Source organism: Pristiophorus japonicus, chromosome 2, assembly GCF_044704955.1.
Source record: "Pristiophorus japonicus isolate sPriJap1 chromosome 2, sPriJap1.hap1, whole genome shotgun sequence".
Taxonomy (NCBI): domain Eukaryota; kingdom Metazoa; phylum Chordata; class Chondrichthyes; family Pristiophoridae; genus Pristiophorus; species Pristiophorus japonicus.
Window position 1 is genome coordinate 354,684,547 of NC_091978.1, and position 25,612 is coordinate 354,710,158.

Sequence of the window (25,612 nt, forward strand, 5' to 3'; positions counted from 1 at the left end):
TAAAGAACTATTGAAAACCGTGCATCTTTATATACTGTATTTTTCCTACATCAAAGGTACATGTCACAGATAGGGCCTCATGATGTATCTGTTCCTGAATGCCTTGTAAACAGTTGTAGTTGATTACTCCAAAGCTACCCCCCTCAAACAAAACTTCCTGACGTAACTGTTCTCGCATCCTGTTGAAGAATAGGCTTTATTCACCATTATCTTTCCATATTCTAATTAATAGATCGCTCTACCTATGGTTATTACCCTAGCCGCTAAGGTTATACCCTAATCACTCATGACTGACATCATCACTGTCATTCCTTGCACAAGCACTTCATATATAACACTCGAACACTAAAAGCAGAAGACAAGCCATGCTTCCTTTCACGGCACTTCAAAGCCATCCTGTTTATCTTGGAAAGTCAGTTGCTCTAAGATACAAGGAGGTTCAATCATTAACCCTTATGTCGCCAAGGTGTCCAACATACAACTCTTCAGAATATCCAACAGCAATGACATTTGTTAATCAGCATGTTTACTCCTTCTTCACATCAATTTTTTTTAAAGTAGATTTTTTGCTGTTGAATAGTTTAAACAAAACCCCTGTTCCCTGAGCTAGGCATTGTTTGGCTTTGGACTATTCCATGTGCACAATCTCCTCCAGCCATAAATCCATGCATACAACTCCACTCCTCCCACACTAGCTTAGTCCTTGTTTCCTCTACTCCACCATTGGTAGTTATGCCTTCACCCACTCTGCTGCCATCTAGAGCATTTTGTGCCACGCCAGTGTGCCCTATGCCAGCCATCCTTATGATTACTAAGGTGAGTCAAGTGATTAAGTACTGACTGATGTTGAATTCTGGGCAGTTTAACCTGGAATTTCCACGGAGGGTTATCCTAATCGGCCACCCTAACTTGGGCAGAAGATCAGCCCAAAACTGGTGCATTTAGCACAATGTCCTTGATTTTTGTACTCTATGCATCTATAAAGTATCTTGGAGTCACCACCAATCTCCCACTGAAGTTCCGAACCCGAGGAAATTCCTGGCGTTTAATGCTGTGGATCTCTGTCCGCTGGTCACTGCGTTGGGACCAGCCCAAATTAGGACCATTACACCAAAGATACACTTTGATTCCATTATTCTGTGATGAGTTCAAATCCAGAGCTGAAAGGTTGTTGTAACTCACTCTATCACCCAGCGTTCTTAAATTAGAAATTACCACTGGTGATATGACCAAAGAATGCTTAACATATTTGCATGACGTTCCTTTGTGTTCTGTTTTCAATGACTCTAAAATAGTGGACAAAAGGGTGTCGTACAAATGCACTAAATTATTTATCTGCAAATATTACACTGAAACAGGCCATTCGGCCCTATTGGCCCATGCTTCACACGAGCCTGCTCCCACTCTATTTCATCTAACCCGATCAGCATATCCTTCTATTCCTTTCTCCCTCATGTACTTAACTAGCTTCGCCTTAAATGCATCTCTGCGATTCGCCTCAACCACTTTACACAGTAGCCAGTTCCACATCCTCACCACTCTCTTGGTAAAGAGGTTTCGCCCGAATTCCTTATGGGATTTCTGGGTTTATCATCAACAATAGTTTCTAAGCTCTAATTCTAATATATGCACCCGTGAATATGCTCACAGGTTTGATTATTTGTTTTCTACAAAAATAGTTGTAGAGTTGTTGCATTGTGAGTGGCTTAGCCAGTCACGTGATGTTCACAAGACTCAATCAAACCCAAATCTGTTGGGTCTAGGTCATCCACGATGAGGTTGCAGTTGTGAGCCTAGCGGATGAACTGGTAACGTGTAGTGTGATTGGTAAACCTTTGTTAATAAACCAACTAGTTCTTAATAGCAAGGTATTGCTATGAATTCTTAAGCAAGAACACATGAAGCAAATACATTACTCTAATGTTTTTGGGGGTTTTTTGTTTGCCTGTCCATCCTTTCTGAGAAACACGTTTTACTCCAGGCAGTGTGCTGCTAGACTGCACAGCTAACCGTGCAGACAAGCATTCAATCCAAGCCCAGTATTTTCAGTTACTGCTTCCATTCCCATCAGTGACAATAATGCTGGCATGTTGTGCTATCCTGCAAGATATAAGTGTTGATACCAGTTTAGTTACTGTCTGTTGCCTACCTGCTTCCATGCCTTCAACATATGGCATTGCCATGGAAATGTGTCTTGACATGTAGTAATGTGAGAATTTTTTCAGTATTGTATTACAACTTGCATCTACTGCCGTGATGCTGCCAGTTGTCCTTCAATGATAATGGAACTGATCTAATAATAAAACCTCCGTTTCTGCAGTAAAATCCTGGCCCTGACTTCCCATGCACTGTTTGTATACTGACATTTATTAGTTCATTTCTTATCCTAGCATACAGCAGTGCCTGTTTCCAGCTCACGGGTAACATGTAGCGAAGGAAGCTAGCTTTTTTTTTTACATAATGAAGCACCAACTACAGGGGTGTAGAACAGGGTCCCCTTGGTAGAAGCATAGATGACTGCTCAGAGAAGCACACTTACTGTCTGGTCTCCAGAATGGGGTGCTCAGGGAGTGAAGCGAGAAGTGGTAGTGAGAGTGTACCCCTTGGCCAGAGCTGCCTTTGGGACACCTTAATACCTCAATTAGGCTCTTGGTTAACCGACACTGCTAGAACCTGTAACATTGCCTTCTCGAGGTTCCAAAAAATTGTAAAACTTCTTGCAAGAAGTTAGGACTGGATTTTCGGCTTTTCTATTTTCGGGGCGATAATGGTGGTGGGGCGGAACAGTTAGCAGCTGGGAATAGTTTGCGCTTTAATATGTAAGTTTGGGCATCTGGGCCCTGCGTTGCGGGAGGTGTTATATACCTCTCGTGGCGCAAGGATGGGAAACTCCCAAGCTAAAGAGCCGGGCTGTGAGCACTCAGAGAGGCCTGGGGGGGGGGGTGGGGGGAACCTAAATAAAACCACAAAAACATTCCTAAAACATTGCCCATGCCACCACAACACAAATCGCACAAAAAATAAAAACAAAAAACGCTCGCTCGCACTTTTGTAGCACGGCACTTTACCACCTTCTCCGCCGCTGGCATGGCTGGACCGTTATGATTTCCCAGGCAGTCATTGTGGGCGCACTTCCGAGCGGACGGGTCAGGCAGGAGATTAAATTCGCACCGGTGTCACAACCAGTCGCGTTGCAGACCCAGCGCAGCTCTTCCCGGCAGTGCTGCTCAGTGCCGCCGCAAAACCCGACCAGAGGATCGCAGTGGGGCACTGGCGAACTTACCATCGCCTTTCACGCCACTTCGGGGTGAAACCCAGAGCGCAAAGGACTGGAAAATCGAGTCCTTGAAGTTTAAAAGCAGGACGTCAGTGAAAGTAAGGAGCCAAGTCCTTAAAACATCAAGCTGTCATTTTAGTTTAACTTCAATTCCTTTCATAGAATCATAGAATCTTACCGCATAGAAGGAGGCCATTCGGTCCATCATGCTTGTGCCCGCTCATTGAAAGGGCAATCCAATTAGTCCTACTGCCCTACTCTTTCCTAATAGCCCTGCAATTTTCTCCCCTTCAAGTTGATAATAAACTTTATGTCCTTGGCATCCACAAAGAAAATCACTTTCCTCAAGGTAATTAACTGAATATAACCATTCTACCCCAACCATTAAGAAAATTCTGCTATTTCAAATTTTGCACCACTTAAAACCCTTAAAGTCTGCAGTGGTACTGGGCCCAGAACTGAAGACACCTCAACACATTAATTGGTTCTGTGTCACTTTAGAAGGATATGGTGCTTACAGTAAAGAATTGAAAGGAATCTGCCACGGTTGCATCAACCCCCTCAGTGCTTAAAGTTGTCAAACACTGTAATTTTTCTCTGGTTATGGATATGCCATTTGAAAAAAAAACCTGCTGTAGCTACAAACTTTATACTTGTTTTTGTTTTAATTAGTTTTCTAGTTTTTGTTTTAATTAGTTTTCTACCTGTTGCAGGAAGATCAGCTGAAGTCACACGAGGCCAAGCAGAAACAGATTTCCACTGAACTCACCGAGCACCGTTCCTACCCACCTGACAAGAAGGTCAAAGCCAAGGAGATCGATGAATACAGACTGAAGGAGCACTATCTGGAGTTCGAGGTATGGTTTGGGGAAAACCTCATCCACTTGCCTCTCCACTATAACTATACACGATTGAGTTTAGAAACAGCAGAGACTGTTGGAGAAATTAGAAAAGGAGAACCCATTCCAGGGACTTAAGCACATAAATCTAGGCTGACACTCCAGTGCAGTGCTGAGGGAGTGCTGCACTGTCGGAGGTGCCGCCTTTCAGATGATACGTTAAACCAAGGCCCCAACTGCTCTCTCAGGTGGACGTAAAAGATCCCATGGCAATATTTTGAAGAAGAGCAGGGGAGTTATCCCTGGTGTCCTGGCCAATATTTAACCCTCAATCAACGTAACAAAAAAACAAATTATCTGGTCATTATCACATTGCTATTTGTGGGAGCTTGCTTTTTCACAAATTGGCTGCTGCGTTTCCGTGACTACACTTCAAAAGTACTTCATTGGCTAAAAAGCGCTTTGAGTCATCCGCTGGTTGTGAAATAAATCGTAAATAATATATAAATCCTTTAAATCGCCATGATCATATTGAATGGCAGAGCAGGCTCGAGGAGCCAAATGGCCTATTCCTGCACCTATTTTTATGTTCTAAGTCTTTCTTTCTTTAGCTGTGTGGCAGTGCACTGCAGTGTTAGTTGTATTTATATGTTGTGTCGATCATTGTACTGCCACAAGAAATCCTCATCAATGTAGCTTAATAATTATCATCGGTCCACCATTGGCAGTTGTGCCTTCTGCTGTCTCGGCCCTAAGCTCTGCAGTTCCTCCCGAACCCTCTCCACCTCTCCTCCTTTGCACCGCTCCTTAAAACCTACCTCTTTGACCAAACTTTCGGTCACCTGTCCGAATATCTCCTTGCGTGGCTCGTTGTCAAATTTTGTTTGACGCTTCTGTGGTGAAGCGCCTTTTGACGATTTTACCATGTTAGGGTGCTATATAAATGCAAGTTGTTGTCCAACTGAACTCCTGGCATTTCTCTTCAAGCAGCTAATTTGAATGCATTTTGTAGATATCAGCTTGTTCTCCGTTATATAAGCACTCCTCTTTGCCACAGTTCCCAGTGTTAGATAATTACATGAAAACATGCACAATTTATTTTTCCAGGTTGCTAGCTCTAGTGTTGATGCAATGTGTAATTTTGAATGGACGTACAAAGATCTCTTTTGTGTGTTTGATGAGAATTGTTGCTCTGTGACAAGGTACATTCAACATCAAATTGCCACCTCGTTCAGCTATTTTCAATGTAGGTGCCTCCTGCCCTTCGCCAAGAAAAATGGATGAAATAAACAGATTGTAAACATCTCCTTCCTGAGAGGGTGATGTTGCTGTTGTTACCAGTTCACAATCAGCACTTTTTTTTCCCCTTCCAATTTTATTTGTGCTTCTTATGAAGGTGCTGAATCATGAGAAACTATCTATTGATAATATATTAAGCAATCTTACATCGAATTGCACTTCCTGACAATTCTTTTCCCATTCAAAACTAATGTCCGAGTTTATAATGCAAAACTGCCTATGTAAACGTATCACACTATTATTGCACCCTCGCCCAGCAGAGGCGCTGCAGTGCTACTAATGGAGGGAGGGTGTAATTACAGCGTGACCAATTTACATAGGCTGTGTCCATTCTAAATGTGGACACAAGAAATTTGACTGAAAATATGTAAAAAAAAAAAGATGGAATGTAATACTTTAAATTATCTACATCCTGGTCCAATTATCCCCCGCTCTCTAACTCCATTTCACCTGAACACTATACTTGCCATGAGCAGCACCGTGGGAGATGGAGCAGTAAGTAATATCAATGCCGAGGAAGTGATATTTTCTGACTAGATCATCGCTCTAATAGTCGAACTCTCTCCATTATAGTATATGGCTCTTTCTGAACATCCCAAATCTTTCTGCTTCTGCTATACAAAATTGTTCCAGTCGTCACCAATGTTCTCCCTAATTCTTTTGGGGCACGGCCCATTCAGATTTACATGATGCGTGGTTTTTCCATTTAAAAGCTGCTGAGCAGCCTGCACGAGACCTTAAGCTGCACGGCAGTCTGAACGGGAATGTTGGCCATCACTCTTGGAATAAAGAGAACCTCTTCATAATATCTGCTTTAAATGTGCTTTTCATTCACTTACGGTCAAGTCCTCGCCTCTGGTTTGCGGCAATACTCAGTGTTTACCCATATCCATGTTTGTTTTGTATATCTCATACAGTACTGAGACCTCCTTTTCTAGACAATTATTGAAAGGGAATTCTATTTTCTACCTGTCTGAGACCCTCAATAAAAAGTAAGTAAAGGAAGTTTGTCCGACTGGAATACAATCCACAGATACCAAACACCCTCTGGTACTTCATTCATGTTACCAATATGAGTATGTGAGCACATGCAGCGAGTGTTGGTAACCTGCTCAAAGGCATCGGAGCTGAGCCAATTGTGCCCTCACTCAACTTCAGCATATGGCCTTTCAAGCAGTAATTACTGGATGGTCATATCTTCCATGTCGGGTCTCCGAGCCAGAAAGGCCCTGCTTCTTTGCCTTACCTGAATTTTGGCTGCATTTACGGTTAATGGGTGCCAATAACCTTCCTACTGGATGGAATCCCATTGCTCAAACACAAGACTCAAAGGGTTAGCACCAATAAGGTGTCTGAGGTGTCTGTGGACTTTGAAGCAAATAGAAATTTATTCTCTTAGGAAGGGGTTATATTTAATCTTTGGGTGTTTCATACCTACTGGAGGACCAGTCATTGCATCCCAAATTACTTTTCCCTTTAATTGTGGTTCTTCATTTAATCCTTTCACTCTGTCCTGATGTTGTGATGTTACTTCATACAGCCAGAGTCCACTTTCCATAGCTGTGGTGTTATTGTGGTAAGTGGACTGGAAGCAGTGAGATCAGTTTTGACTCCCAGTGAGTTTTGGGTGGGTGTGGGCAAGGTGAGTGTAAAGTGCACTCGCAGGCCCAGATTTCAGCCGTGGGGTATTTTAACACTGGGCTATTTCTGCATGCCGTCGGGCAGCTACCCACCCGAAACGGGTGGAGAGAGGATGCTGGCTGTCAGGCGGGAGCGGAAGTTTAGGCGGCCAGGAGCTGCCTGCTGGGAGTAATGGAAGGCTCGCTGGAAAGTAGGTAAGTCACAGGGAGGGGATTTCAGGAGCATCTCAATGGAGGGAAATGGAGCAGGAGACGGGGGGGCTGTAGAAGCTATGACTTTCCTTGTGGGTCCCGAGGGAGCAATCTTGTTCCTCAGGACCGCACAAAGGAAAGACTGCGACTTACCTTTTGAGGGTTTCTTCGTCCATCCGACAGCTGCTGACCTTCGCCCTGTCAGGAAAGTCACGGCAGCTTTCTCCCCCTCAGGCCCGAGTTAAAATCCAATCAGTATCCCCTGTCATAATAGGAGCCCGATTGGCTTGAACTTGTGTGAGGCTCCAGCCTGCTTCTGCTGGACGCCTCAGGCGCCAAACTGTGGTGACAGTTAAAATGGTGGCTGGCGGGACTCCAGGGGGAAACGGGCGGTATGGTTGAATAATGCATTCAGCATGGGCACCTCATTCCCACCGGGCAATTAAAACTCTTTCCCCCCACCCCCTTTATTTTAGCTTTGCAGACTGCTGGAGGTGAACAAAGCTCCAGGTATTTAATTAGTGACATACAGTGGCACTCACAAGAATTGCCAGCTTTGCTGAATCCTGGTAGTTTTGAGTATATGTAATGTCATTCATGATGCTGGAACAATGCAAGGATGTTGTTTTTAATCTTTAAACCACTTTCAATAGGTACTTACCAGTATTCTTTAACCATCAGTTTTGTTTTACGTATTCCACAAGATGATATAATAGTTCCCCTCCCCTCTTGTTTCTCAGATTAGAATGGAGGCCTTTGTTGTATTTTATCATTATCCATGGGTCAAATAATGCACACCTGTTTCCTGTGAGAATCTATCATTGCTTTGTGCAATTTGAATGGATCCTTTAGAGCCCAGAACCAAGGTCGAACATGAGGTTGTAGTGTAGGCTATCAAGAGACAAACCATCCCAAGCATTGTGGTTGAACACATTTAGTTAAGGCTTTTGCTTTGTTCGATGCTGTTAATGTTGTCTGCTGTGAACAGATTTCTTCCCCTTGTCCCAAAATCCATTGAAGCCTTATGTTGGGAACTGGGTCTAAGTTGTTCTCCATCCTTGCTTCTGGTTTGAGGAACGATGCAGATGATGAATTTATGATATTTCGATTAGAATGATTGCCTTTGAGCATTGAATTTAGATGTCAATCCAGGTTGTTCTATTCTATTTCTCGTTACACCTGAATAATTTAATAATGGGGTATGTATTCAGAGAAGTTGTTTTCAACAAGGTAGAACTGCCAGTGTCAGGCGTGTAGATTTCCGATGTGCTTTTAATGGCAAAAGTATGCAATGTAAAGAACAGTAGGATGATGTGTATTATTGTTAGAAAGCCAGTGTTTGTGGGAGCTATCACAGTACTGTACTAAGATTTGTACATTTTTAGGAGCAGAAAATGTGCTATGACTGGAATATTCGCTACAGTAGCAGTGAATCTAAATGCTCTCAACAACAAAAAATTGTTTGTGTCCAAAAGTTCTTCCCACTTCAAGCAGGGATGGGCTTATCAAACTCTCCGCAGAATCCATCCCCTTCTAAGGCCTATTTTTTGCATTGCATAAGGTGACAACCCTATATCCTTCAACTTAAGGATCTGCATTCCCTTCTTCCCTCTCTCTTCCCCCCCTCCCCCCGCCCCACTTCCAAACAGACACATTTATGGAAGTTATGAGGACAATGCATGTGGTTAAGACACCATCGAGTGCTAGAATGTAGGCTGGCCATCCCAGTTCCCTGGATGGCGAGTCTCCTAATCTCTCTCAAGCTGTTGAGAAAAGATAACGAGTGAGTGCGGACATTTTGATATAGGGGAGGCAGGAGAAACCTAGTAGCTAATGCTAGAGAGATGTTGGTGGAGGGCTGGGCCTGGGTTTTCAGCCTGTCCAAAGAATGAGGGAGACGTCTGTGGACTTGCATCAATGCAATTGGTGAGAATAACTTAGAACATGGCCAGGTTACCTTTGTGGGTTTGTAGTAGTGAAAGCTAGAGTGTAAAGTGGTTGTGCACTGACTTGGAGTCTTAAGTGCATAATTTCCTGAGGAAAATTTCCACTTTTGTACCAAAGAACTAATTCTAACAGTAATGCCACGCAGATGGCTGAAGTTCTGGGGAAAGAAGCAGGACCCTGTGTAGACGGGATGCACAAGCATGCCTAAACCAGGCTGTGTTGTGAAATCCCTGTCAACTTGACATTTGGGTTGGGAGCATCCGTCAAAGTTACGGCAGTGTAGTGGGAGCAACACTGAATAAATTCCCGCCTATAGCTCTCCCACTGGTTGGTGGTTAAAGATACTGCCCAGTTTAATGTTAAACCGTATCGACCAAGGGTTCCTTATTTGTACTGAGCTGGCACACCTCACCTATGGCAGCCATGGTACACTGCAATTAGCATCAGTGCTCCTAGGCTAGAATGGAGAAAATTAACCATGTGTTCTTGATCACCATCTAGTGACTCCAACTGGTGTGTGTGTGCGGGGGGGTCTATCTGGGTGTGTATCTGTGTGTATGGGTGTATCTGCAAGTGTGTTGATGTGTATGTATACATATGTATGAGTGTGTGTGCGTGTGTATGTATGTATGTGCGTATATACGCAGACACTTTGGATGAGATGCCCTCCACAATCAAATTGTCTGTCAACACTTACTATCTAGACAAGACCATGAATTGCCACTTGGTCAAGGTTCTGGAGGGTGGGCCGTGCCCGTGTATATCACCAGAAATTAGCGCCTCGTGTGACATTCTTGTCTCATCATTCTGTCATTGAATGGGAGGAAAGTGTCTGTAAAAAGCTCCTACCTGTTCACTCTTCGTTTTAAGTAATGCAACGAGCTTTCTGTTCAGCCAGAGATGCCTTTCCAACATGAAAATGTGTCACCCACAAAACAGCACCTTCCCTGATGTGCAGAACATCTGACACTACATGTAAAGCTGATAAATAGCAGGAGCATCCAGCAGTGCTGAATGAAGGTCCCACTAAGCAAGGCAGGGCTGCCAAGAAAAAGAACTCAAGACTCTTAGCTCCCAATAATTTAGGGGGGCTTTTTGTACGCCCACCCTTCGAGACAGATGTTTTACCTCTTCCTGCCCCTTGACTAGTTTTTGTCCTAGTTTATTAACCAGTCGACCATTAAGAACAATCTGACTGCAAGTTATCACATCTCTGCTTCCACAATCACTCATCCTACTTGATGATCCATTTCAAGTGAGGGAAACAGGGAACCTTGCAGGAGACAATGGCCAGTTAATGTTTTTTTTATATGGATAGTTTTGGAGGAGAAAAACAATGCCTTCTTACTTTCCCATCATATTCTTTAAGACAACCGAACATCTCGGGAGAGAGGCCCTTTCGAAAAATGTGCGTAATTTGTACCTCTCTTTGTTTTAAAGCAGACGTCTGCTTCTCCACTCACTGGCCTTCTAGATATCAAAGGGATTCCTGTCGATGCTGGAAAATTCTGCTCTTGTCTATGGATAGGCCGCAATAATCCACAGAGGAGTTATCCCTGGTGTCCCGGACAATATTTATCCCTCAATCAACATCACTAAAAACAGATTATCTGGTCATTATCACATCGCTGTTTGTGGGAGCTTGCTGTGTGCAAATTGGCTGCCATGTTTCCTACATTACAACAGTGACTGCACTTCAAAAAATATTTCATTTGGCTGTAAAGTGCTTTAGGACATCTTGAGGTTGTGAAAAGTGCTATATAAATGCAAGTCTTTCTTCTATGTCTTTTTCTATGGACAGATGTAAGCACTCCTAGTCCAGATAACAATGACTTGATTTTCTTTAAACGAAGCAGGCTATCAAAAGGTTTATCAAAGTGCTGTACAGGGTAGAGGACATCAAGTGCGGTGCGAGCAGTACGGAAAGACAGGAAGAGATTTGAGACAGGGCTGAAAGCATGGTCAAAGAATTGTCAGGAGACTTTTGGAATTAGGAAGTAGGCTGGCACGGTAGAAGGTGTAGTGAGGAAGTTCCAGCGGATAGGAAAAAAAATAATTAAGAGTAGAAGCATTGGTCTGCGAGCTGGTGAAAGGCTGGTGTTCAACTAGAAACTAAGGGGTCGAAATTCCCTTTATAACGCTGCCCGTTAGCAGCGGTGCTAGGCAGCTAACGGGCAGCAAAGGCCTACCGTCGGTGTAAAGCACCATCCACGGCTCGGGAGAAATTCGGTTGGCTCTTTGGTAGAGGCACCAAGAGGTAACGCCGCATCGTCTTAACGCCACCCACATGGTGACGTCATCCACCGTGCAACGCCCCCTTGGCGCCGCTCCCACGATATTTGGTTTGTACGGATGCCTAACGGCAAGGCGTCCGTGCTGCCTGGGAAAAGTGGAAGGAACATTGCGGTACTCTGGCGTATTAGCTGAGATCAAGGTAAGATTTTTTTCTTTCTTTATTTCATCTTTTCATTAGTTGTAACAGTGGGGACGTGTGTGGGTCAGAGAAGTTTGAGCTTTTTTTTCTTCCCTTTTCTTCCCATTTTCCAGCTATCATGGCGGCAGCCTCCCATTGTGAAATTCAGTCAGCCTCCTGAGCTCCTGCCCGAGAATGAGTGTGCAACGTCACTTTTTAGCACTGCTCTCTCATCTTTGGGCGTAAAAACTGAATTTGGCCGTTTGAGCCTTTATCTAACGCCTGGCAGTAAAATCAAAAACGGCAGTACCGAATTTCGACCCCTGTTGGCAACTTTCTATGAAGCAGACAATTTATTTATTATCGAACAAAGTAGCAAACTCAACCTTTATAAGCTTGCCTTGACACTTCTTGACACTTCACAGCAAGATGTTTCGAGTAAACAATTTGGCAAAAGGTTCATTAGGAGCTGCAATCTGCTCCATTCAGATTAGTGATTTTACACTTCTGTTGAGACAGTTACATCTTAAAAGCTCCATAGCAGAATTTGAAATAAAGACTGTGCTTAGTTCTGCCCCCTGCTCTTCTAATTAAAAGTTAGCTTCAAAGGAATTTCCCCCTGCTTGTGATGTTGATTTCAATAATAACACTGTTTTTCCAGTGCCTCTTAGATTGGGTTTTTAACTACGGAGAGAGATGTTCAACACCCGTGCAATTTGAGCATAAAGAATTGAGCTCAAGGCAACATTGCATCGGGATAATGAGAAATCCTCTTCAAAATTCTGTTTGCAGCTTAATTGATTTGCTCCAAATCTGGTGACTTTTCCATAGGGCCCAAGTTTCCACAGGATAAAAAACAGGCGCCCCTCCGAGCTGGGCGCCCGTTTTTCGCGCCTAAAACGGCGTCAGAAAAAAAACGCGCTATTCTCGAGCGCTTTGCAGCTCCTTGTCTGTTTGGCGCGGCGCCCAGGGAGGCGGAGCCTACACTCGCGCCGATTTTGTAAGTGGGAGGGGCGGGTACTATTTAAATTAGTTTTTTTTCCTGCCGGCAACGCTGCGCGTGCACGTTGGAGCGTTCACGCACGCGCAGTGTGAAGGAAACATTGGCACTCAGCCATTTTTGTAGTTCTTTGTAGCTGTTTAATTTTTGAACATTTTTTAATAAAAGCACATTGCCATCAGCACTGAGGCTACCCTTCTCACTGTCTCCTTCCCCTCCCCACCCTCCACGGCAACAAACGGCGGTTTCCTCCCCCTCCCTCCCCTCCGCGGCGGCAACAAACCGCTGTCTCCTTCCCCTCCCTCCCCTCCGCGGCAACAAACGGCGGTTTCCTTCCCCACCCCCCACGGGAACGAACGATGGCTGAAGCACTTTCACACAGGTAGGAAGATGGTTTATTTAATCTTTTCTTTGCTTATAAATGTTTATTCAGGTTGGATTTATTTGTATAATATTTGTAGAAGTATAAATAAGGATTTATTGTAGAATTTAATGACTTCCCTTCCTCCCCCCCCCCCCCCCCCCCCCCTCGTTCTGGACCCCTAATTTGTAACCTGCGCCTGATTTTTTAATGTGTAGAACAGGTTTTTTCAGTTCTACAAAAATCTTCACTTGCTCCATTCTACTTTAGTTTGGAGTAGGTTTTCACTGTGGAAACTTTGAAATCAGGCGTCAGTGGCCGGACACGCCCCCTTTTGAAGAAAAAATTCTGTTCTTAAGTGGAACTGTTCTACCTCACTAGAACTGCAGAAAAAAAAATGTGGAGAATTGCGATTTCTAAGATAGTCCGTTCTCCACCAGTTGCTCCTAAAAATCAGGCGCAAATCATGTGGAAACTTGGGCCCATAGAGTTGCGTTTGAGAAATGACGAACAGGATGAATTATTCTCAATTCTGGCAACTGTCCATTTGTGTCCGATGGGGGGGCAAGAAATGAGAATAATCGAGCGTTAGCCATTAGCCATTTTTCGTGATGCTGCATTTTGTTAAAACGTTAGTTCATGTGAAAATTGAACGTTTCATTTCATTCAATGCACCAGATTAAAAATTGTAAAAGGCAGCTTTTTGGTTTGTTCAGAGACGCAATTTATCCAGGAACGTCGGATTGTGCAGGACTGGGAAGAACGCTGAAGTCAATCTGACTGATCCGAGAGTTGGAAAAAATATACCCCACTCCACCTCCTCTACACTTTGTCATTACTTCAATCAAAACAACTGTCCAGTTCCCTTTTCAATTATCCATCTCCACTGTCCCCCACATTCAGCTTGAAATCCTTCAGTCTGCTCAACTGCGTGATTATTAAGGTTCAGTTTACCCCTTAAAATCTTTAAAACTTTGAGGGGGGCTCTCCAGTCTAAACATCCCCAGTTTCCTTATGTGTAAACCCGCTTTGTTCTCCGCTCCACCATGAGCAGCCATTCTTTCACTCATTATCACTGTCGTCTGCAATTTGCTCCCCCGGCATCACTGTCTTGTCAGTCAATCTGGCTAGTCCCTCCTAACAGTAGTTACAATGAAGGGTATTGTCGGAAAGCGAAACCAATGCATCTTGCTACAGGGTTCAGGTAGACCAGTTAAAACAACATATGTCAAACCCGAGAGGCTGTAGTTCCTGTGTGGCATCAGTGAAACTTCCGACATCTGCTGGCAATCTATATACTCCCTTTTGCCTTGAAGGCTATTTTATTTTTCCTTTTATTTTTTTTGCCTCTCTCCTGACCCTCAGCACATCTTGCTTGATTGCTCACTCTTGCCCACTGGGCTCCCAAACAGCTCCACCTCAAGGCATCCATCCCTACATGTAGAACACGAGATGTAATCACAAACAGACCACAGTAGCAACCCACCAATCGTGTCCACTCCATGCAGTCTAGGACACTACGCATCTCTTTAAAATGAAGAAGAAGCAACTCATTTATTTTAAAGCAGGGGGTGTGTTACAAACTAGGGCATATCTGGAAGTTGTGCTTTACACAAAATGTGGAACTTGTGATCCAGTTGATGCACCACAGATGTAATTAATATTTAAAATTACAGCAATTATATCCACTGAGAGATTATACCCATCAGGAAAGATTGAACAGGTTTGGGGCTCGAGAAAAGAGAAGTCTAAGGAGTGATCTGATAGAGGTCTTTAAGATTATGAAAGGGTTCGATAGGGTAGACATAAGAACATAAGAATTAGGAGCAGGAGTATGCCATTCAGCCCTTCGAGCCTGCTCCGCCATTCAATAAGATCATGTCTCAACTCCACTTTCCTGCATTATCGCCATATCCCTTGATTCCTCTGTCTTGAATATACTAAACGACTGAGCATCCACAGCCCTCTAGGGTAGAGAATTCTAAAGATTCACCACCTTCTGAGCGAAGAAATTTCTCCTCATCTTAATCCTAAATGGCTGACCACTTATTCTGAGACTATGATTCCTGGTTCTAGACTCCCCAGCCAGAGGAGTAGAGGAGATGTTTCCACTTGTGGGGGAGAACAAAACTAGGGGCCATAGATATACAATAGACACTGATCAATTCAATAGGGAATTCAGGAGAAACTTTAGTCAGAGAGTGGTTAGAATGTGGAACTCGCTACCACAAGGAGTAGATGCATTTAAGGGGATGCGAGATAAATACACAAGGGAAAAAGGAACAGAAGGTTATGCTGATGGGGTTAGATGAAGAAGGTTGGGAGGAGGTGCGTGTGGAACATAAACCTGTTTATGTAAGCATGGACCTGTTGGGCCAAATGGCCTGTTTCTGTGCTGTACATTCTATGTAATTTCAAAGCAATTCAGCAACCACACACTCATACATTAATTGAGTTTCAAACTCAAGAATCGTTAAGGAGCATGCGCCTATGTCCCGGTGTCAGAGGCCACGGTGAGAGGAGCTGGTTTAAATTGGATAAGAGTGCATTTTTCCTGAAATTTCAGTGGAAGTGAGGAGATTGATCAGATTCCGATAAAGAGGCCAACCAGATTGTCGAGTACCACCTGTGGACCTCGCAGAGTACATAGGACTTTGGATCATTTATGAGTGACTCAGCATTCTGCAAGATCTCTTATTACAAATTAATCAAGAGTGCAGTAAAACGGTCGATATTTTTTGCTGTGTTCCTGCATATTTGACAAACAAATGGAATAGGACTATATAAACATCCAGCAAGAATCGTGAACGGCGCTTTATAAATGCAAGTCCTTTCCTTTTCCTTCGTTTAGATAAACTAATTACTCAGGACATTTAGAACATAGCAAGTTGCACACCGTGGCTAACCTCGACATGAAAGTAAAGGAAACATAATATAATGCTGCTTATTTATTGTTCTCACTGCACCGAAAGTTAGTTGATATGCAGAATATTGAAGTCAAGTTTTCATCCTGAGGGTGAATCTCCAGTACCGTTTCAATTTTCTTGCTTTGTCAAAAAGAAAAGGCTTGATTTATTTTCTCTCTTTACCCACTCTGTGGAGCGTTGATCTCAGACGGAGAATACACAAGACGCGGACTTCATTGCAACTTGGGACACTACCACCTCAACGACCAGCCGCCACATGCGCTCCCAGGGAACAAAGCATACTGCATCAAAGCATCAGTATGCATCAGAATCTAATGACTGTCCAGTCAGGACTCCATTGGGGTTTATTCCACCATTTAATCAGAGCCTAAAGTACAGAACAACAGCATTAGTAATTATTGACATGCATTTAGCAGCTCCTTAATTCAGTGCAATAGTAATTGAGTTATTGACTGATGGGCTTGATGAAGGAATTGGTGTATAGGGTTCTTCAGTATTATTAAAAGTGCGGACTCCATTTGTATTCAGTGCAGTCGAGGGCGCTCTGCAATGTATACATTGGTTGTGGGTTTAAAGAGATGGATTATGACTGGATTAATGCATTTACTTACAGCGGTCTGGTAATACCTCCCATTTTTCCTCACACTGAGTCTTGCTGATGAGAAAGGCTAAATGTAATGGCTGTCAGTTTGAAGATTTGAACTCCTTTGGGTAGGAAACACAATGTTTTATTAGTATGGCAGTAACATTTTTTTTCATAATTATTCCTTGGTGGCCCCTATTGTATTTGTGTAATTTACAGATGCATGCCCAATCCAAACACTCTGCAGTTTTAATGTGCAGGTACACTGACTTCCTGATCTGATGTGACACTTCCTGCCATGGTTGGGACTGTTCTGCTGTTTTAAATCCTTGTTCTATCCCACCACTGTTCTTATTACATCAAATATGGAATTAATACTTTGGAGTTGCTATACTAGCTTCACCAATCATTATGTGCTGCTTGTTTTTCTGCTCGGCTCTTCTGAAGCCACTTACAGTTGCTGGGATACAGCTGCACAAGTTCCACACTCCCCCCACCCCTCCTCCTCCACACACCTACCAGGCCCCAAGTGGGCATTCTACATGTGTGAGCCTTGGGGGTGAGTGTTGGCAGCTTACTGAACAATGCCGGATCTCACAACAGACTGATCCTGTCCTCGCCTCATGCGCTCATGCATACACTTTCCGGTAGCATGGAACCCCCGGCTAATTCTTCCATACCCAGCAGAGGGCTGCTGAGCCCAACCATCTTACTGCCCTGGCTGAGAGCACCCAGCTCTGGGATCTAACCTGGCCCTTCGCGGTTTGTGTATAGTTCCACAAAGGACGATGCATTTGCTAACCGAGTCAGCGCAACTCATTAATGATTTAAAGACGTTTTAAGACTCTTGCATGGGTTGCCCCAGAGTGCTTTGTGCCTGAACTCAACGGCATCACCAGTGTCATTGCACGATTGGGGAATGTGCAGTGCGAACCGTAAGGAGCTTGCTGTTCTCATGGCAGCTGTGTTTCCAGTGCAGAGGAGTTCAGAAGAGCTTTAATTTAAAGAAAGGACTTGCGTTTATATAGCGCGTTTCACCTCCGGACATGCCAAAGTGCTTAACAGCCAGTGAAATACTCTTGAAGTGTAGTCGCTGTTGTAACGCAGGAAACGCGACAGTCAATTTGTGCACAGTGAGGTTCCTCTCTGACCCCCCCGCCCCGAGGCAATCGAAACTAGTCCAGGACATCACTCTGGTCCTGATAATTCTCTGCGTAACCTACTTTCTTTAAGAGATGATCTCCGCCCCAGCCAGAAATCGGTCCAGCTCTCGCATTTGAAGGAAATCAGCGAACAGGCGTCCCGCACGGGCAGTCCGTTCCAGAGGTTCACCTTTCTCTGAAAGAAAAAGAAAAGACTTGCATTTATATAGCGCCTTTCATTGACCATCGGACATCTCAAAGCACCTCACAGCCAATGAAGTACTTTTGGAGTGCAGTCACTGTTATAATGTAGGAAATGCGGCAGCCAATATGCACACAGCAAGCTCCCACAAACATCAATGTGATAATGACCAGATAATCTGTTTTTGTTATGTTGATTTGGAGATAAATATTGTCCGGGACAATGGGGATAACTCTCCTGCTCTTCTTCGAAATAGTGCCATGGGATCTTTTACATCCACCTGAGAGGGCAGATGGGGCCTTGGTCTCATCCAAAAGACAGCACCTACGACAGTGCAGCGCTCCCTCAGCACTGCACTGAGTGTGTCAGCCTAAATTTTTGTGCTTAAGTCCCTGGAGTGGGACTTGAACCCACAACTTTCTGACTCCAAGGCAAGAGTGCTACCCACTGAGCCACAGCTGACACTGCATTCTCTGGGAAAAGAACCACCTCCTGGCATCCAACCTAGATCTGGCCTTGCACAACTTAAAATGACCTAAAATACCCATTTTCTATGTCCTACCAGAAATTGGCAACTGAGATATCCAGAGTTATAATGAGTAACTTTTAAGCATTTCTTATAACTGATCATGTCTTCAGTGGTTAGCCTAAACATATGAAAAGATTGATTTAGTAGCGGGGTTGTTTGTACTCTTTGGTAGTTTAGTGTGGACAGATGGAGGGGAGAGAGATGAAAATGATGGATGGGTTGTATGTGATTCTTAAAGGGGGAAAAGTGGGATTAAAAAAGCGAGTGTCCTCTATAATAGCTCAAACTTGTATTATAATAACTGATCTTCGGCCTCGAGGATCCAGCCTACCCTACTGAAAGTGCAGTGTTCCATTCTTGTACTGAGCTGTTACCATACTGACTTTCGTTACAGAAAACCCGATACGAGACTTATGTTAATCTCCTGAATGCCGGAGGACAGGAGACGCTCGGCAGTGTGGAGAACGACGGCAATGGGATGAAAAAGTCGCATTCCAGCCCATCGCTGAACCAAGAGACATATCCTGTAAATGCGAAAATCAAACGCAATGTCTCTGAAAGAAAAGACTACAGGCCTGATACAGCCAACAACAAGCAGAAGACTTAATTCCACAGCAGGAAAACATCTCCCAGCCCTCTGGCCACCAAAACATAACCAAGTGACGCAATCTGTGACTTGTATATTTTTATGTAAAATATTATTTAGATGTCAACTTTTAGTAATGGACATTGTGAGAACATGACTGATAATAGTAGTCCTTCATTTGCAGACACTCCTGTAGCTTTTATATATTTTTTTGGTTGTCAATGCAGCTGTTTTGTAGGTTGATGTTTTTTTTTTATATTGCCTTAAAGAGACAGACTCCTATTTGTTGACCTATTTTGAAAGCCATCGAAGGTTTACACAAGATGCCCTTTCAATGAGTGCCAGCTTGTGGATGGATATATGTAATTTCACGAACTGAGAATTGTCATTAGCTGCATTTCTGTGTATACGTATGTGTGAAATAGGGAGCAAGATTTGGCTGCTGGCCATTGCAGTCTTTTTTTCCCCTCATTTTTTAAATTGTTTAAATTATTTTAAACCGAACACTCACAAAGAAAGTAGAGTTTAGTGAAGTGAATGTTTCTGCGGATGTGTTTTTTTTTTAAAGAAACAATGCTTTGTACAGTATAGCTTACCGGAGACCAACAAAAATAATACTCTTTATAGAACAATTGGGCTGAATGCTTGGTTGTTTTTTATTGCTTATCGGCAAATAGTTCTTATAACTTTCTCATTGTCTTACGACCCTCCGCCCCCCCCCCCCCCTTTAGTCATCCTCCTCACTAGATTATGTGGTGCAGTGCATTTCAGTGCTTCCTGTGAGCAGACACACTTGTGACTCATCTCCACTTTAAGGTGACTCTGTCATGATATCTCTCTCGCTTTCTCTACTGCGTGCCAACAATTTAGTGATAGTGATAATTCAGCGTTGAAGACACCACATGCTAGTTGCCCAATCTCCTTGCACACCCCACCCCAAGTCTATAGCTGCTACTGAGCCGTAAAGCTGTAGTCTGTACAGTGTTGGAAGGAAAATATTTTAGAACACTTTTTGTTTTGAAATGATTATGTGGCTCCATTTTAAGCTTACTGTAAATGCCAAACAACCTTGTTACCTGTATATGATGTTTCCTTTACAAGAATATAACAAATATATAGAAGGTACATCTGAATTCTTTGATTGTATCTTTAAAGATTAGTATTTATAGTGCACTTTAAACAGAATACACATAGCTTGACCACCTGTTTTTATTATTTTTTTTAAGAATGTGTGTTTGTCTTCCATTTTTTTTGTATAATTCCAGGCACTTATACTTGGGCAGGTTCTGTCGTCTGTTAGATAAGTTAAAGAGACAGTATTGTAGGAGAATTGCAATTAATCCAATAGAACTTTTGTTTGAAGCAGGAAATTGCATTTTACCCTCCAGAGTCACTGCTGTTATTGAATTTCTATTGCAAAGTGGCTGTAATTTAACCCTCGCCCTGCCAGTCAAGTAGGGGACTTGCAGTTGAAGGAAGAGCACAAGACTATGCCTGATTGCGGACTCAGTTTATCACCAAGTGTGACAAGCTCATCTCTTTTCTATAAAGTAATCACATCACCCTTGCCCTGCAGAATGTCACTCGTACCTTCTGCATCTGTAGTTAATAAAATTTAGAGTGAAAAGTGGTATCTGCGAAGTAATGCATTTTCAGGTGCAAATAGGTGTCTCTTTTCAGTGCCACTTGGTATTTCTCTGTGCTATTATGATATTTATTGACTTTCCTTGTTGCATCTCCACTCAGTTCTACAGCCCAGTGGATCTTTTTTCTGTTGTCTGTATATAATAGATTTACTGTACAATAGTGTGCAGGAAGCATTCCTTCTGCTGCACATGTCCCTTGTTTTGCATGCTGTCTTCTCACAGAGATAAGAACTCACATCAATAAATTCTAATGGATGTTGTATTGATTCCTGACTTTTGTTTACAAGGCGGCTGGTTTAATTCTTTCACTTGGTGCAGTGCTATCAGATGCACTATTCGAAGAGTGGAACAAAATGCTATTGGTGGAAGAGGAGGTACATTATGTCGTTAGCACAAGTGGTCTTGGGAAAGGCACTACCTGATGTCATGACGGAGACGTGGTTCTCTTCCGACTCCTAGGGATGTATCCAGCCCACACCCAAGTGGTGAACATGTCCTCTCGTTATCTGTTATAGGGACACTAAGTAAACTGAGTTCAGATGGTCTCAACTGAGGCACAGTGCCAAACTGCCTTTGGTAAGACATTACATTGAGAAAGGGCACAGGATGGCTGGTGTAAATATCGAAAATATGCTGCAATACATGGTGTTACTCTAAGGGCTGAATAAGGGCACACTGTTGGGATAGAGTAGAGGGAATTCCTCCTTAAAGCTGGTTTGTCTACACCTAATCTGGATGTGCACATCGGGTGTGAAAAGTGTAAGAGGTAGATATACATTATCGCCCCGTTTGCGGCCGGTGATATTTGAGAGGCAGAAAACTTAGTCCCAGGCGCTAAAATTTCCCCCCCCCCCCAAAAAAAAATTTGCTTTAGCGCTCCTGGAAGGAAGTGAAGCGCTAAATCAAGTGCTCCACTATATTCTTGGAGTGCTAACGGAGCAGATGCCTCAGTAGTGCTGCACGCTGGGCCGCGCAGCGCTGCTGCGTTCAAAGGGCCCTTCCCTCCCTTAAAGGGAAGGGCCATCGCTGCAGGCGCTGCAAATAAAAAAGCACCTACTCGGAAGTTGGGGGACCCATGCGATCAGCCTGGCACTCAAGTAGAGTGCCGGGCTGAGCAATCGCGAGAAGGACCCCGCGGAGAACACGGACGGAAACATCGCAAACAAAAGTAATTTTTTTTTTTTACTTACCTCGGCCACCTCACCTTTAATTATCTCCCCGGTAATGCCCGGCTGCCCGATCCACGCCTCCTGCAGCTGCCTGTGTTTTCGCCCGATGTTGCTGCAGGGGGCGAAACCCAATTTCGGGGCCGGGGCGGTGAGCGTGGCAATGACGTCATGACCTCTGGACGCCGCAGCTGAGCTCTCGCCCAATATGGCGGGAGTAGTCAGCACCACGCCTGATTGGTAATGCATTTGCGTCCCCTGGGGGCGCTAATAGGAGGTGCAAATACATCGAATTTTTCCTCCTTTGTGCCTATTTTTCAGCGCCTTGAACAACGGAAAAATAATTTAATTTAGAAATTGGGTATTTCTTGCCAAAGTTTAGTGACTTTTGTGTAGGCCTCTACAACACAGTCTCATTTGACATCCCAGTGTGAATGAAAAGACCCAGTTGGGCTCATCAAGTTGTGATGCCCCACAGATGGATCATTTTAAATTTGATTTATATTTTTTCACGAGTACTTTCTTCGTTCTCCTATTAGTGGCAGCTGGCACAGAAATGTACCATTATGTTACTGGGATAGTAAATCAGAGGCTAGGACTAATAATCCAAAGAATACAAGTTCAAATCCCACCACTTCAGTTGAGAAATTTAATTCAGAATATCACCGGTCGACATCAATCGAGGGCAGTTCAGTTAAGTGGACATTTTTTTTTAAAACAAGTTCAGTTCTCTAGTCAGACTCTCCAGTGGAAATCACCTGGTTTTATGTGCTAATAATGAATAGTAATTAGCTGCATTCTCAATATTCTGAAAAGCTAATTTGTTGATGCACTAGGCTTTGGTCAAAGTGGTGTTCACACATATTAAGCTGTTTTTTGAGGAATTTAAGACTGTTTTATTTTTATTGCTTCCAGATCAAATATCTCGTAACCTAGCAACGGAAAGGCTCCTGTTTAGATTCAGCCAGGCAACTGGATTCTTTATGATTCTGAACATAGAGAATCATAGAGCGATACAGCACGGAAGGAGGCCGTGCGGCCTATCATGCCTGTACCGGCTCTTTAGTCGAACTATCCAATTAATCCCACTCCACTGCTCATTTCCCCACAGCACTAATTTTTTTCCCTTCAAGTATTTATCCAATTCACTTTTCAATGTTGGTATTGAATCTACTTCCATCACCCTTTCAGACAATGCTTTGCAGATCACTGTGTCGCCTCTGGTTAAATCACCTTAAATCTGTGACCTCTAGTTACCAACCCATCTGCCACTGGGAACAGTTTCTCCTTATTTACTCCATCAAAATCATGCATGGTTTTGAACACCTCTATCAAATCTCTTAATCTTCTGTGTTCTAGGGAGAGCACCCTCAGTTTCTCTAGTCTCTCCACATAACTGAAGTCTTTCATCCCTGGTATCATTCTAGTAAATCTCCTCTGCACCCTCTCCAAGGCCTTGCCCTACCTAAAGTGTGGTGCCCAGAAATGAACACAATTCTCCAGCTGAGGTCGAATCAGTGTTCCATACTTTTGTACATTATTCCTCTATTAATAAAGCCAAGAATCCCATATGCTTTTGTTAAAAGCCTTCTCAACTTGCCTTGCCACCTTCAAAGATTTGTGTACATACACCCCCAGGTCTCTCTATTCCTGCTGTCTTTTTACAATTGTACCATTTAGTTCATATTGTCTCTCATTCTTCCTATCAAAATGTATCACTTCACACTACTTTTGTCATGTGTATGCACTTTTCACCAGTCAGTTTATGTCCTCTTGAAGTTTGTTACTATCCTCCTCGCTGTTTCCTACATTTCCAATTGGTTCAGATATGCAGATCCAATTTCTCACACCATTTGCTGTGGGTTCACTTATCGCAGAAGATGATTTTCATTTTATTGCATGTTCTCTAATGAACCTAGCTATTTTATGTAAAAAAAACATACTGCTGCTCAATTGTTAACAGTCTACGTTCTTAAATTTCACAAGGAGTGCACTGTATCTCGGAGTATCTCTGCATCTTTCCCCCCAATTGTCTCGCTTTGCTCTCCTGAAGGTGTCCACTCAGTGTCCACTTGGCTCAGTTGGTAGCATTTTCCGAAGCAGAGGTTGCTGGGTTCAGGCCCCACAAATCTAGACTGATGCTCCAGTGCAATACTGAGGCAGTGCTGTGCTTTTGGAGGTGCCATTTTTTGGATGAGGCATTAAACCCGGCTCATTATCTGCTTGCTCAAGGCACTATTTAAAGAAGTCCCGATTTCTATCCAATATTACTCCCTTGGCCATCACTGCAAAGAACATATTTCCTGGTCATTCATTCATTTGTTATTTGAGCGACTTTGCACAAAATGCAACGTGGCATTTAACTACAGAACAACAATGACAGGACTTCAGAAGTAATCCACTGGTTATAAAGCCCCTGAGGGTATGGCAGGCACTCTTAAGTGCAATGGTTTTTCATTTTACTTTCACGCTGGTGTTTGGTTCTACAGGCAGCCTGTCAATATCTCATCCGAGTGGCCGTTCTTCATGTTGGAGTCTGGACAGTGAAACCTGGATCGTCCGCTGTGAACTGGACAGCCGACAGCAGAAAATGGGTGTGAGTTCCATCCTACTGATATTCTACCTGCTTTGCACTGGATAAAGGTTTTGGGGGGGATAAAGTGAGCAGCAATGTTGGAAGTGCTCACCTTAACCAGGCAGGTGCTTCATTAACATATGTACTTGAGGCCTCGTCCCTCTGACTCACCATTTCCCAATATCCAGGAAGGCAGGGTGTCACATCCAATGGATGACAACTTGAACACTTGCTAGGAAACTATGGTTTAAAGGCTGCAAGTGAGTAACTTCTGTCACCTGGGACTCTCTTTCCTACTTTTTTTGTTCCTCACTGGCACTTGTGTCCCTAGGACCTTGTTAAAATTTTCCTTCCCATGACCACCTTTGCTGGAACCAGAGGGTTTTCCAATGGGAATCTGCCTATCACTGGCATATTAGAAAGAAGAAGAGGATGACCAATAGAGGGATTGGGCAGGTCAGGCTGTATGACATAGGCCCACCTGCCGCCCCCTCACAGCTGTATCTGCAGACAGAGATAGCCAGATTTATCAGATGCCAAGTGCAGGTGGAGACTCCTATTCCCAATGCACAGGCACAATAACACCAGTACAATATATGAATGCCTGACTATCTGTGATGTTGGATGCTTCCTGCTACTGCATGAAAGCAGGCATGCCTGGGTGATCAATAACCAGCTTAGTCCGATCGGCTCCATCCACAAAGATGCCAGCAACTCTATATGCAGGCCCTGGCGCATCTGCCATGACTAACAAGACTGGGTCTGGATGAGCACATACAGATGAGTAAAGAAACACTAAGTCAAAGGCTAGTGATGGCCACTGCTACCTCTTGGGCATTGATGGGAATCAATTGCACCACTCATAAAACAGTATGAATGAGAGGTCATTGCAAATGGAAAGTATTTTTGGTACAGCACACTTTGGAAGATGTGGTTAACTCTTGCCTTGCGTGACTTGGAAAACTCATCAAACATCATCCTTTTTTGCAGTTCATTGGGCTCGCATTGACTCTCTGGCCAACTTTCTACATTGGCCCTGAGCTTGTCTCTTCAAGGCCCTCTGTCTCTCTTTGTCCCAAACAGTTCTCCCCCCAATCCCGCACCCCCCCCCCACCCCCTGCCCCAGCCCCCTTGTCTCTAACCTGCCGCAGCAGCACTTCCATTTCACAATCTGCAAACATGGGAACACCATGTCTTGCAACCATCCTCTCTAACATTTTCAGATTCAGCAATTTGCTGATGACACAAAAGTAGGAGGATTGGTGAACAGTGAGGAGGACTGTGAAAT

General features: G+C 43.6%; 1 protein-coding gene across 2 annotated transcripts in view; it reads left to right on the plus strand.

Annotated features, from left to right (window-relative positions):
* LOC139249545 (PH and SEC7 domain-containing protein 3-like) overlaps positions 1–20,843 on the plus strand; it is a 201,433-nt gene extending 180,590 nt beyond the window's left edge. For both annotated transcript variants that reach the window (XM_070872485.1, XM_070872493.1), the window contains exons 12-13: positions 3,991–4,134; positions 18,746–20,843. In XM_070872485.1, coding sequence (XP_070728586.1) covers positions 3,991–4,134; positions 18,746–18,958 — 357 coding nt within the window. In that variant the 3' untranslated portion in view covers positions 18,959–20,843. The remainder of the gene's footprint in view (positions 1–3,990; positions 4,135–18,745) is intronic.
* Positions 20,844–25,612: the final 4,769 nt, after the last annotated feature.